Here is a 14662-nt window from a genome sequence, read left to right as displayed (position 1 = left end):
ATATGTATACCAGTACAGTGATAATGGACGTCATACTAAACTCCGAATTATACACAAGAAACTAAAATTAAAAATCTTACAAGACTAACAAAGGCCAGAGGTAGAGTGTCACTTTGCTACAGTTGAACATAGGACAGTTTAATGCTGAATAAAGGAGAGAACTTTTTTCTCAGAAAACACAGGCAAACCTTCAAACAATCTACCCACTATGAACTGTGTCCACAATTGTTTCCCTAGTAAAACTTGACATGTTTTCTTTAATAAGTCTATAGATGGCTGCTTGCAGACGTAATGTGCAGGTTGAAAAAAAACATAAATAGTTAAAACGGCTTAAACAGACAAATATATGTAACAATAAAGCAACATTAGGTACTAGTAATATGACTCTATGAATTTCATTTGCCAGGTTATTTCTACACCAACTTTTATCTATTGTGTAACTACAATAACATGCCCTAGATACATTGGAATCGAAAGTGGATAATGACAAAATCTTAAGATTTTTTAGACTACATATAACCAAAGTATTGTTTTATTGTGCAGTGATGTAAAAGAATTGACACGAATATTCACCATTCCGATGTTGAGGAAACATTTGAATAATTGGTCTTGCACTAATCTATACCAACATACATAAAACAATATAGATTCAAAGACGTTGAATTAACCAGAGATAAATCGTACTATAGAAAAATGAAAACCCACTCAAATCAGAAATGATCATTATATCTTAAATTGATGCTATAAAGGTTTCTTAATTTTTGTTACGTTCGAAAGATGTGTTTTTCAATACTTTAGTAACCAATCGGCATTGTAATGAGAAACAAACGTGTTTCTCTTCTTCTCGACTTTTCATGCATTTACCTGTTTACATTATCTTCTAAAGACGAATGAAAAGCAGCTATACAGATATTTGCATCTCACTGAATAAGTCAAGTTTGATGACTATGTTACGTTGAACGCATTGATCTCATCGATCATGAAATAAAAGGATAAAACATATATACAATTAAGTCTGTCTTATATCATAACTTGCATCTTTAATTGACAATGAGGGTCGGTTAAAAACAAATCTGTTGATTTTTACTGTTTTTGTATATTTAAATATGTTCAGCAATGTAGAATGACGTGTATTGTATCAAATCATACATATACCCCAAAAAATACCCAGGGTTTAGACTCAATGAAAACAAGTAAGATTTCCTCAGTATTTTTGTTGAATACTAGTAGGTGCAATTTTGGTACTCGGTGCGATTCGGGTACTGTGACGTTAGATACCTTCCAAATATCGTGGTGTATGTGAAACCATGCCCCCTTTTATACTCAGTGACGTGAACGACAGACATGATACATCGTATATTGTGTTTCTCTTTAGTTTAGCTACACTCTGTCCAGTTCATTAAGAATGAAATGGATTGATTGAGTTGACACCAAAAAAGATTTGATTGTTCTTAATATTTTGATTATGTATGACACGTTAAATTTTATGGAAAAGTGTTTGGTTATTGTAACAGATATGAAAAATGACTGAATGATACTCAGCTACATCATGAAGGAATAGACCAGTATGGCATATTTAAATGTGTCGGACTGTTATCAAATTAATGATGACTCGGGCATAGGAAAGACTTGTTAAAAGAAACAGTAGGCAGTTATTCTTAACTATTTTTATAATACTGAATACAACAGAACATTTTCATTCAATATTTATATCGATTCTGACAAAATGGAAGCATAATCAACGAAAAACAAGAAAATTAGTATGTACACATTATGCACTTCAATGTTGTTCTTTGCATCAACAGATCAAATAGCTCATGCGCGAATATATATTCGGGTCCATATATTCGACAACATGGTGACATAACAGATACTTATCATGAATAATAAATGTTAAATCTGTAATTTTTTTTATCGATTTAACAAATGTTGTGATATTACACCTGTTAATAAGTTGAACAATTCTTTGGCCTGTGTTGGAGTTTCAATGACATCGAATTCTTCGATATCTAAAAACGTGAGAGTATTTATTAATTGTCTAAATTCTTCTTTAGTGCCTCTAGGTAGAACAGCATCCGCGTATATATCAGTTAAGTAATCCAATACAACTATGTCACACGGCAATTCATAAGAGCAGTCATATTTATCGTAAATAAAAGGTTGGTAGTACATAACGTCAGGTATACCATGTGGACATTCAACATTTCTTTGAGATCTTATTCTGTGCGAGTTCCATGATTGTAGAAACATGTCTAAATGTCTCTGAATAAGTGGTAGGAAACAAAACCGTATGCATTCAAGATGCACAGGGTCGGCATTGTTTAGTATACCTTCATCTACCATATCTTTAAACAAATTCCTCCAAAATGTTGTGAAATTTCGCATCAGAAAACTCCATAGCATTTCGATCTTTTGGTTGGCAGTTGATCTTCCTATTGAAACACTTCTATGTCCTGCCATGCTATCAGCATGAAATGATATCAAAGCTATTTGAATACGTTCAATTATAACATTTTCAGTTCCTGCATCCATGCGTACTACCCTTGGAACCCTCTTGCTTGTCTTCAAATACTCAAGAAAATGTCCTGCAACTATACGGGGATTTTTATTTGAACTTGTAGCCTTCAGCCAAAGTATCTTTCTTGAAAAACCGTCGATTCCACCATGAACAGATATTCCAAACGGCTTTAACTTATCATATCCATCGACGTGGATGCAAAAGCTCGGTCCGTTACTAGTGTATCGTCTTCTTGTAAGCCTATGTCTTTGTCTCCTTAAAACGCCTTCTCCGTCAATAGCTTTCAAAACTAGCCTAACCGTGTGTTGTGAAGCTCTTACGCCTAGGCAGCGAAGTACATTCCATAAAGATCGATAACCTATATTGGTATATCCTGCATTTCTTAACTGTAAAATTTTTGTAACAATATCAGATATAGCACTTTCAACTCCTCTTTTTTGCAATCTCAAACGTTTTTTAATTCTATAAAATTATCTTTCGCTCAGCATTATATGATGTATGTTTAGTAAAAACCCGAGTACTTCTTTTGTTGTAAATGAAAAACTTGTATAGTATACAACTAGTTCGTCTAATGAGGCATCTATGTCTGGATATGGAATAGCACTGGCCTTGCAGAACAGGAGAAGAGCAAGTACCATCTGAAACATAAAAGTGTACAACTTAGAACTTTAGACTGTTATTTTATTGCATTTGTTCCACTGAAATGGTCTTATTTGATGTATAGTAAACTTGGGGAAGATGTTCAGATAGCCTTAAAGATTGGATCAAAATGAATGTATGCAAAGATATTTATCAGTAGATAACTGTATTATATTTTAAGCTGCGACGGCAGCATTTCGTAATTGGATGGTCGCAAATTAACTTTACTGGCGTTGGCAGAGCCAGTAATGGGTATTTGCAATCTTCAAATCACCAATTGATGCCGTGGAGCTTAATATACATATTGTTATCTTCATTCTTATGAAACTGAGAGAAAACTTAAATCATAAATTTTAAATCTGCCATGCATCGTTTGCGCTTGTGTGTACATTATCATAACATCAATTGTCAATTGATGCCATGAAAATTAATGACGTTATCCTATCAAATGGAACTAAAATACTGAACTCCGATGAAAATTCAAGACGGAAAGTCCCTTATCAAATGGCAAAATCAAATGACAAAACACACCAAACGGATGGACAACGACTGTCATATTCCTGACTTGGTACAGGCATTTTCAAATGAAGAAAATGTAGGATTGAACCTGGTTCTAGGGCACCAAACTTCTCACTTGTATGACAGTCGTATCAAATTCCATTCTATATAAAACGATGTACATGTATGAACAAAACAGACATAATAGGAAGCTGAAGGACGCCTTCGGGTTCGGGAATTTCTCGCTAAATTGAAGACCTGTTGGTGACCTTCTGCTGTTGTTTTTTTATTTGGTCGGGTTGTTGTCTCTTTGACACATTCCCCATTTCCATTCTCAATTTTATAATGGGTCACATAGCAATAAAATGGGTATATCAGTCATACTTGTGTAACAATCTCAAAACAAATAAATATTTAACAAAAAGTCACCTATCAAATTAAAAACCCGCAAAGGGTTGCTAGCGAACTCGTACAAGCTTTCTAAAAACTGTTTTTTTTTTCAATGCCAATTTATAGGTCTAATTTTGAGATTAATGTTGAAATATGCAAACGACTTAAGGTTGATTTTGTTCTACCAAACAGATCATATTGAAATTCTATCACGATGTTAATGTTGATTAAAGAGAGGTTTGTGTGGAAAATTTGGATTGTAATTTCAACCGTTTTTAAATCACAGTTACCTTGTTGACCAGACTAACATCCGCCCCTTTTTATTTTTGCTTATTTCTAACTTCCTCTGTGGTAGTTTTTTTGACATAAAAGTAATAATTAAAAACATTTTTAAATAAAACCACGGAAAGTCATAATCAATACAAACCTATTTCAAATAAGTCATGCTCTTAGTAGTTCAAATGTAAAGAAACTGTATTTTTGCTCATTTTGATATGCATGCAAGGTGTAACAAGAGTGCACACACTGAAATGTCTCGCCTTCTTTACTAATCATTGATATTATGTTGATAGTCCTAAGAATAAAGTTTTATTACAACTGTCACATAAACTTAACATTAACCAAGATAGCTAAACAAAGACCAATGAACCATGTCAGGCAGACATGTACAGCTAACAATGCTTCCATACAACAAATATAGTTGACCTATTACTTAAAGGTAAAGAAAAATAGACCAAAACACAAAAACTTAACACTGTGCAATGAACCGTTAAATTGAGGTTATTGTCAAATAAAACCTGCGGGACTGACATTCAGATCATAATTCATTTCAGTACACCAAATATAGTTGACATTTGGCATATAATATTAGATAAAAAGACCAAACCTTAAAAAATTAACTTTGACCACTGAACCATGAAAATGAGGTCAAGGTCAGATGACATCTACCCGCTAGACATGTACACCTTACAATCATTCCATACAACAAATATAGTAGACCTATTGCATAAAGTATGAGAAAAACAGACCAAAACACAAAAAACTTAACTATAACCACTGAACCATGAAAATGAGGTCAAGGTCAGGTGACACCTGCCAGTTGGACATGCACACCTTACAGTCCTTCTATACACCAACTATACTAGCCCTATTGCTTATAGTATCTGATATATGGACTTGACCACCAAAACTTAACTGTGTTTACTGATCCATGAAATGAGGTCGAGGTCAAGTGAAAACTGTCTGACGGGCATGAGGACCTTGCAAGGTACGCACATACCAAATATAGTTATCCTATTACTTATAATAAGAGAGAATTCAACATTACAAAAATTCTGAACTTTTTTTTCAAGTGTTCACTGAACCATGAAAATGAGGTCAAGGACATTGGACATGTGACTGACGGAAACTTCATAACATGAGGCATCTATATAAAAAGTATGAAGCATCCAGGTCTTTAACCTTCTAAAATATAAACCTTTGAAGAAGTGAGCTAACACCGCCGCCGGATCACTATCCCTATGTCGAGCTTTCTGCAACAAAAGTTGCAGGCTCGACAAAAACTAAAGTTGATTATTTTCCTTTCTTCTTTTCAGGCTGAATCGGAACCACACAATTTATTTACCCTTTTTCCCTTGGGATCAGAAAGCACTACTCAAAATGATTATTTGATGACACAATTAAAATTGTATATGATTTGATATGGTTAACCATATATGCCTGTTATAAACAGGTCGGGAACTCTAGATTTTCTGACGTGAGAATATATTGCATAGTAAAAATGTAGTAACTTCCAAAAACGGAAGGCTGTTGTGGCCTTAAAATACTGACCAATCGACTCAATGAACTGCAATGCATTGTAGGCTATTTCGAGTTTACTATGACTCGGAAACACGTGGAATTAGTAGGAAAACTGTCAACTATTATAGTTTCTGGGACTCTCATAATAGATGGTGTTGTTCTGTGAATGTGTCTAATGTAAAATACATAACATAATATTCAATTTGCATGTTCAGATTAAAATAAGTCTTGTTTACTGGCGTCACGTTTCTATTTTCCTTTTCGGCTTGTAAAAGTAGTTGAACTGTTTTTTATACGCCTGTTGAAACTTTGACGGACCTACAAATGTATTATGGTATATACTTGTCGTCTGTCCGTCAGTTTTGTTCAGTGGTTAAGGTTGATCTTGCAGTTGCGAATAAGAAATGAATACCCTTTGGCAAGGGATGGAAAAGTCCTTGTTTTGCTATGGCAAACCCAAAAAATATAAATTTCAATCAATATATGAAATAAAAGGTGCACAGAGGCATTATATTATAAAGAATTTGTGAAATTTTTATTAAGTTTTGTTCAATGGACAAGGATGAGTCTCGCAGATAAAAGGTACCTCCTGCATGGCTACCATAACGGACGGAAAGACGGGTGGGGGCAACGATTTCTATATACCCCCACGTTTCAAGTTGGTGGTATAAAAAGAACAAACAGTAGCTATTATGTTGATACCATGAAATATTTACTTACCAAAAGCATTGTTCAGAATGAGGGTAACTTCCTTTGTATGTAGGTCCACTTAGTCTTCTCTAGTCAAATGAAGAAATTATTAAAATGGTCTGGTTGATCGGGTGTTGATCATAACGAAAATGGCCGTTGAATGGCTGCTCACGCTACATATGTAAATTGAAATGTGCTATCGCCATAATTATGATGACTTAGCTTTAACTTCCGAAATTTAAAGCGAAAAAAATCGTAAATCGCGTTAATTAAGTGGTACCGTTTTTACACAATAAAATCATCGCAATAACAAAGACGTCTTGTTGTTAGATATAACGAAATATTGCCATAAATAAGGCGACTTGTTGTATATATATAGCAAATATTGCGATAATTAAGTCTTCTTAGTGTTAAATTTAACAAATCATTGCGCTAAATAAAGTGCCTTGGTGTTAGATACAGCGAATTATTGCGATAAATAAGACGTCATTTTGCAATATACAAAACATTATCGCAATGATTATCAAATATGGTTTAGTTATAAACAATTACACAAGGCAGCTCCAGGCTTCCGTAGATATCTCTATAAATTAATAAGATAAATCTAAAAATTTATAAGATATCTCTATTAGTTTATAAAATATCTCTATAAGTTTATAAGATATCTCTATTAATTAATAAGATATCTTATAAAGTATATAAGATAAATTACTTCTTTATAAAGACATCTTTTAAATACATACTTTATAAGATATCTTATTAATTAATAGAGATATCTTATAAACTAATAGAGATATCTTATTAATTAATAGAGATATCTTATAAACTAATAGAGATATCTTATTAATTAATAGAGATATCTTATAAACTAATAGAGATATCTTATTATCATATGGAGGTATCTTATAAAGTAAAAAAGATATCTTTATTATTAACTATATAAAAGATATCTTATATAGTTAATACGATATCTTATAAATTAATAGAGATATCTTATATTTTAAATAAGATATCTTATATATTTAATAAGATATCTTTATAAACATTTTAATAAGATATCTTTATAAACATTTTAATAAGATATCTTATTTAATATATAAGATATCTTATTTAATAAATCAGATATCTCAATTAATATATAAGATATCTCATTTTGTTATTAAGATATCTCAATTAGTTGATAAGATAACAAGACACGAACAAAGCAACTAACAAGACACGAACAAAGAACACTTAGATATGAACAAAGAAACACTAAGACAAGCTCAAAGAAACACTAAGACAAACAAGAAAAACTAAGACATGCACAAAAAATCCCACGAAGACATAACAAAGAAACACTAAGACAAACAAGAAAAACTAAGACATGAACAAAGAAACACTAAGACTAGAACAAAGAAACACTAAGACAAGCACAAAGAAACACTAAGACAAACAAGAAAAACTAAGACATGCACAAAAAAAAACACTAAGACATGAACAAAGAAACATTAAGACAAGCACAAAGAAATACTAAGACATGAACTAAGAAACACTAAGACTTGAACAAAGAAACACTAAGACATGAACAAAGAAACACTAAGACTAGAACAAAGAAACACTAAGACAAACAAGAAAAACTAAGACATGAACAAAGAAACACTAAGACTAGAACAAAGAAACACTAAGACTAGAACAAAGAAACACTAAGACTAGAACAAAGAAACACTAAGACAAGCACAAAGAAACACTAAGACAAACAAGAAAAACTAAGACATGCACAAAAAAAAACACTAAGACATGAACAAAGAAACATTAAGACAAGCACAAAGAAATACTAAGACATGAACTAAGAAACACTAAGACTTGAACAAAGAAACACTAAGACATGAACAAAGAAACACCAAGACATGAACAAAGAAACACCAAGACATGAACAAAGAAACACCAAGACATGAACAAAGAAACACTAAGACTAGAACAAAGAAACACTAAGACATGAACAAAGAAACACTTAGACATTAACAAAAAAACAATTCATGAACAAAGAAACCAACATGACAAGAACAAGGAAACACTCAGACATGAACAAGGAAACCAACATGACATGAACAAAGAAACTAACAATGTTATGAACAAAGAAATACTAAGACATGAACAAAAAACAAGACATGAACAAAGAAACCAACATGACAAGAACAAGGAAACACCAAGACATGAACAAAGAAACACTAAGATATGAACAAAGAAACCAACAAGACATGAACAAAGAAACCAACAAGACATGAACGAAGAAACACCAAGACATGAACAAAGAAACCAACAAGACATGAAAAAAGAAACACTTAGACATGGACAAAGAAACCAACATGACATGAACAAAAAAAAACAAGACATGAATAAAGAAACAAACATGTCTTGTTTAGTCTTAGAGGCATATTTTTTTTTAGTTGTTAGTGGCTTTGAACTAGCTGTCAGATAACTGCGAGTACTCTCAGATCTGTTCATTGTGTCTTTTTGTGTCGGGATGTATAAATACCCGGCCACGTCCACTTGTATTGTTTGTCTATCTGATGAGTTAAGCCTTTTTCAACTGCTTTTTATAGTGCGTTCTTATGTTGTACTGTTATACCACTGTCCCAGGTTAGGGGGAGGGTTAGGATCCCGCTAACATGTTTAACCTCGCCACATTATTTATGTATGTGCCTGTCCCAAGTCCGGAGCCTGTAATTCAGTGGTTGTCGTTTGTTTATGTGTTACATATTCGTTTTTTGTTCATTTTTTCTTACATAAATAAGGCCGTTAGTTTTCTCGTTTGAATTGTTTTACATTGTCTTATCGGGGTCTTTCATAGCTGACTATGCGGTATGGGCTTTGCTCATTGTTGAAGGCCGTACCGTGACCTATAGTGACCTATAGTTGTTAATGTTTGTGTCATTTTGGTCTTGTGTGGATAGTTGTCTCATTGGCAATCATACTACATCTTCTTTTTTATAAGACATGAACAAAGAAACACTAAGACATGGTCAACCTATCGATCCTTAAAATAAATTTATTCTAAATGGTTACCAATTCAACACTGTACATGCAATTAAATCTTTGAATATTTTTTTAATTGGTATTAATGTTGATTTTTTTATTAGAAAATTAAAAACCAAACTAAATATTATTGTTATATTACTGTGTAACATATGTAAATTCATGGATCTTCAAATTCAAATTATTTATTACCTTGAACTTTACAGTTCATCGGTGTAAATACTCATAGTAAACAAAAAAACAGACAGAGAATTTTCATGTAGTATTGTCTTTGATTTTAAATGCATTAAAAATGTATGTGTCGATACGTGTATCTTGGCATTGCACAATGTAACGTTTTTCTCTGACTGTTTATGACGTCTTTACACCAAATCCATTCGATGTTGGATGTATACTGATTGATAATTCTGTCTCAGGTGCATGATTTTTGTTAGGCTCGCTTGACGGAGTCAAACAGCGAGAAATGTGTATGCCGTTTGCGGCGTTGGCGACGGGGGTGTCAACAATATGGCGTATCATTAGGGTCAAAAGTATATTTTGTTGCAAATGCTATATTAAATACTGCAAATGCTATAATAGATATAGCAAATGCTATAAATTATACTGCAAATGCGGTTATTGTAACTGCAAATGCGACAAATTGTAACAGCAAATGCGACAATTGTAAATGCAAATGCGACAATTGTAAGTCCAAATGCAAAAATTAAAACTGCAAATGCCATTTTTGTTTTAAATGTAGCATTTGCTATTATCTCGCGTATCAATAGGGTCAAAAGTAAATTACTGCAAAAGCAACAAATTGTAGCATCTTCACCATTCGCAATTTCATTTTGCAAATGCATTCAGAATAAATGGGTTAATCTTCAATAGGTCCTCCTACTTTTTGCTAAATGATTATATCTTATTAGAATAAATTTGAATATATAATCATATTTATGAAATGATGAAATATGGCATGAATGAATAATAAATATTACAATGAATTAGTTTTATTATACATTCATGCCAATTATAAAATTCTATAATGCAGGTGTGTTAGTCAGTCATCTATGCAGTGTCAATAATTGCAGAATGATACCCGAAACTAGCCAAAGATCAAGAGATTCATGAACTTTTTTTTTAACTCTTTGTTAATATCAGACACCGACCATTTATGTATTTATGTTCTTCCTTTTTACCGGGTTGGTTGGTTGGTTGGTTGGTTGGTTGGTTGGGGGGGGGGGGGGACTTTTAAACCTTTTTCTCGATTCAATAAATTTGGAATCTAGTTATTGATGAAGGACAAATATTTCAGTAATAAAACTAATAAACACATTTATTTTTGAAACATAATATACAGTTAAACTAGGACTGATAAATGGGACCTGGGCTGTGACATCAAAAGTGTCCTAAGATTTGTCATAAAATATATCTTAGGACAACTTATAGGACAGACCTAAGACAGTCTTATGATATATATCAGACTGCATATGCATCGAAGGTATCTTAAGACAATCTTAAGATAATATAAAAAAGAAGATGTGGTATGATTGCCAATGAGACAACTATCCACAAAAGACCAAAATGACACAAACAGTAACAACTATTATAGGTCACCATACGGCCTTCAACAATGAACAAAGCCCATACCGCATAGTCAGCTATAAAAGGCCCCGATAAGACAATGTAAAACAATTCAAACGAGAAAACTAACGGCCTTATTTATGTTATACATGTATTAACAAAGATGCCCAATCGCAGTCTTTAGTGATTTTTTTAGTCGCCCTTTAATGATATAATCATTTTAACAAGTGCATGTATTTATTTTTCTTGTAACATGTGTATATTATGTGTGCATTTTAACCCGTCAGGTCAATTAAACTTTAAAGATTTCTACATCTTATGGTATTTATTTCATAATATATAAAATAAGTACCACAAGATATTATAAATCAGTCATGCAGGTATTTCAAAATATTCTTTGGACAAATATTGATTTTAGTTGCGATGATAAGACATTTTTTGAGTGAGAACTAACTTTTAAACATTTTATAATAAAACATTATACTAAGGGGACGACCATTTGATATTTCGGGGGAGGGGGGTGATTCTGAAAATAAATAACTCAGCAGGTCTAATCGAAAGTATGAGATGGCACCAGATTCCTTCATAATTTATTTTGTACTCCAAAAAATCGGGAAACACTTCACAATTTTTTTTTTATAATAAAAGTATAAATATTATTTAAATATACTTGAAATGTCTTAAAATTGGTTTCATTTAACATGAGATATATTGTCTCAGGAAACCTGACTTCACTTTTAATTTAACAGGGCCGTAACTACATTTAGGCAAATGCCTCATGTAGGAAATTTCAAAACCAAATGCTTGTCTCCATATCAAATTGTGTTCACAGTGAGTGCCTTGCAAGAAGCAAGTTCTGTTTTCCCTCAGATGTAACCCTGATTTTTCGGGATCAATGTTTCTTATTTATTTGTCTTTTGTTCATTGATTGTCCTGTATTCTGTTAGTGTCGCATTCCTTTTGTAATCTAGTAATTTTGTTATAAACTTGATCATGAGTTTAGAAAAGAAAAAAACAGCAGACACAGACTTAACTATGTGAATCTCCTTTTTTGCTTTATCATGCACGTCAATTGGTCTTTTGGTGATGTCCCTTGATTTAATGAAACTGAAAAATCTTGCTTCAACAGTGCAGAAAATGAAAAGTCTTCCCTCTTAGTTTAAAAATATAAATAAATGATCAAAAACAAATCATCCTGCCAACCCCCCCCCCCCCCCCCCAGAATATCAAATGGTCGTCCCCTAAATGATATGAAATAAAATACTATTTACAGTATATAAAGGAAATCTTTAATGACGAGAAACATACAGTATATATGATTATAAAAGTTGATAATAATAATGATAATATATATATATAAATAATGACTGACTGAATAAATATCTTATAGATCATATAATTTTGATACATATAGCCATAGATATATCATTTTATATAATTATTGACTAATGTGGACCTTATTTTCGCAACTTCAATTAATATATAAAAGTTTTACGCCTTTTAAAAATCATATGACCGGTTTTGGTGCACACACATACAGCATTTACATCTGATAATAAAAAAAAAACACTTTGAGATTATTTTGGTCGTCAATAGATAATATGGTGCAGTAATTCAAAAATCAAGATAAAAGAAAAAAACAAAATTGAATATCTAATTCCAATTTGAATAAATTCCCTTTTCATTGAAGAACGATCGACAAATTGAATCTTTTTTCCTCCATTTTCAATTTTCATCCAAAAAGTGGAAATCTATATCATTAAATAATTTTTTCGACTACACGTATGTGACTTTACAACTAGAAGCTCTAAAGAGCCTGTGCCGCTCACCTTGGTCTATGTGAATATTAAACAAAGATGCAGAGGGATTCAAGTCAAAATTGTGTTTTGGTTATGGTGATGTGTTGGTACAACTTACTTTACTGAACATTCTTGCTGCTTACAATTATCTCTATCTATAATGAACTTGGTCCAGTAGTTTTAGTGGAAAATGATAGTGAAAATTAACAAATTTTATGAAAATTGTAAAAAATTGACTATAAAGGACAATAACTCCTTAAAGGGTCAATTGACTATTTTGGTCATGTTCACCTATGTTTATGTCTTACTTTGCTGTACATTATTGCTGTTAACAGCTTATCTCTATCTAAAGTAATATTCAAGATAATAACCAAAAACTGCAAAATTTCCTTAAAATTACCAATTCAGTGGCAGCAACGCAGCAACAGGTTGTCCGATCAATCTGTAAATTTCAGTGCAGATAGATCTTGTCGTGATAAACAATTAGTCCTCAGTCAGATTTGTTCTAAATGCTTTGGTCTTCGAGTTATAAGCCAAAAACTGCATTTTACCCCTATGTTCTATTTTTAGCTGTGGCGAACATCTTGGTTGAATGTCCGGGTCACCGGACACATTTTTCAAACTAGATATCCCAAAGATGATTGTGGCTAAGTTTTGATTAATTTGGCCCGGTTGTTTTGGAGGAGAAGATTTTTGTAAAAGATAACTAAGATTTACGAAAAATTGTTTAAATTTGACTATGAAGGGCAATAACTCTTAAAGGGGTCAACTGACCATTTCGGTCAAGTTAACTTATTTGTAGATATTACTTTGCTGAACAGTATTGCTGTGTACAGTTTATCTCTATCTTTAATAGTATTCAAGATAATAACAAAAAACAGCAAAATTTCCTTAAAATTACCAATTTAGGGGCAGCACCCCAACAACGGGTTGACCGATTCATCTGAAAATGTCAGGGCAGATAGATCTTCACCTGATTAACAATTTTACCACGTGTCAGATTTGCTCTAAATGCTTTGGTTTTTGAGTTATAAGCCAAAAACTGCATTTACCCCCTATGTTCTATTTTTAGCCATGGCGGCCACCTTTGGTGGTCGGCCGGGTCACCGGACACATTTTGAAACTAGATACCCCAATGATGATTGTGGCCAAGTTTGGTTAAATTTGGCCCTGTAGTTTCAGAGGAGAAGATTTTTGTAAAAGTTAACGACGGACGAGGGACACCAAGTGATGAGAAAAGCTAACTTGGCCCTTTGGGCCAGGTGAGATAAAAAAGGGGATAGTTTTCAGTTAAACATTATGGGTTTTTTTAAAGTAATAAGAACAACGACCGTCAAAACCTTACAAAAATGATTTAGTGTTTCATATGAAGCTAAATCCAGTATTTTCAACTATGGATTAAACATGTTCAATCCATTTAAACTTATGCAATTCGGATTCGTTCAATCTGAACATTGTATGGTACAACATTTAGACAAAAAATTTCAAATGCTAACAGAACTTTGATAGATCATAGACTATTGGCTTATGACATTGCAAATGGGGAACATCGTTCTCTAAAAATAAGTCTTCAAGATCATTGACGGCCGCGCGGTGACCTACAGTTGTAAAATGTCTGTAGCATTTTGGTCTCTTGTGGACACTTGTCTCATTGGCAATCATACCACATCTTCTTTTTTATAAATACACTGCAAGGTGAAAGGTTTTCTCCTTGCCGAACTCCATTATCGCAATTAAGAAATGATGA

At 32.6% G+C, this 14662-nt stretch overlaps 1 protein-coding gene across 1 annotated transcript in view; it reads right to left on the bottom strand.

Annotated features, from left to right (window-relative positions):
- Positions 1 to 3818, bottom strand: part of LOC134684606 (uncharacterized) — a 106672-nt gene extending 102854 nt beyond the window's left edge. Inside the window, exons 1-3 of the mRNA XM_063543905.1 lie at positions 3792 to 3818; positions 3076 to 3156; positions 1925 to 2904 (exon numbers count right to left, since the gene is read on the bottom strand). Of these exons, the coding sequence (XP_063399975.1) occupies positions 1925 to 2904; positions 3076 to 3156; positions 3792 to 3818 (1088 nt within the window). The remainder of the gene's footprint in view (positions 1 to 1924; positions 2905 to 3075; positions 3157 to 3791) is intronic.
- Positions 3819 to 14662: the final 10844 nt, after the last annotated feature.

Source organism: Mytilus trossulus, chromosome 9 (assembly GCF_036588685.1).
Source record: "Mytilus trossulus isolate FHL-02 chromosome 9, PNRI_Mtr1.1.1.hap1, whole genome shotgun sequence".
Taxonomy (NCBI): Eukaryota; Metazoa; Mollusca; class Bivalvia; order Mytilida; family Mytilidae; genus Mytilus; species Mytilus trossulus.
This window is presented reverse-complemented; position numbering and strand designations above follow the sequence as displayed.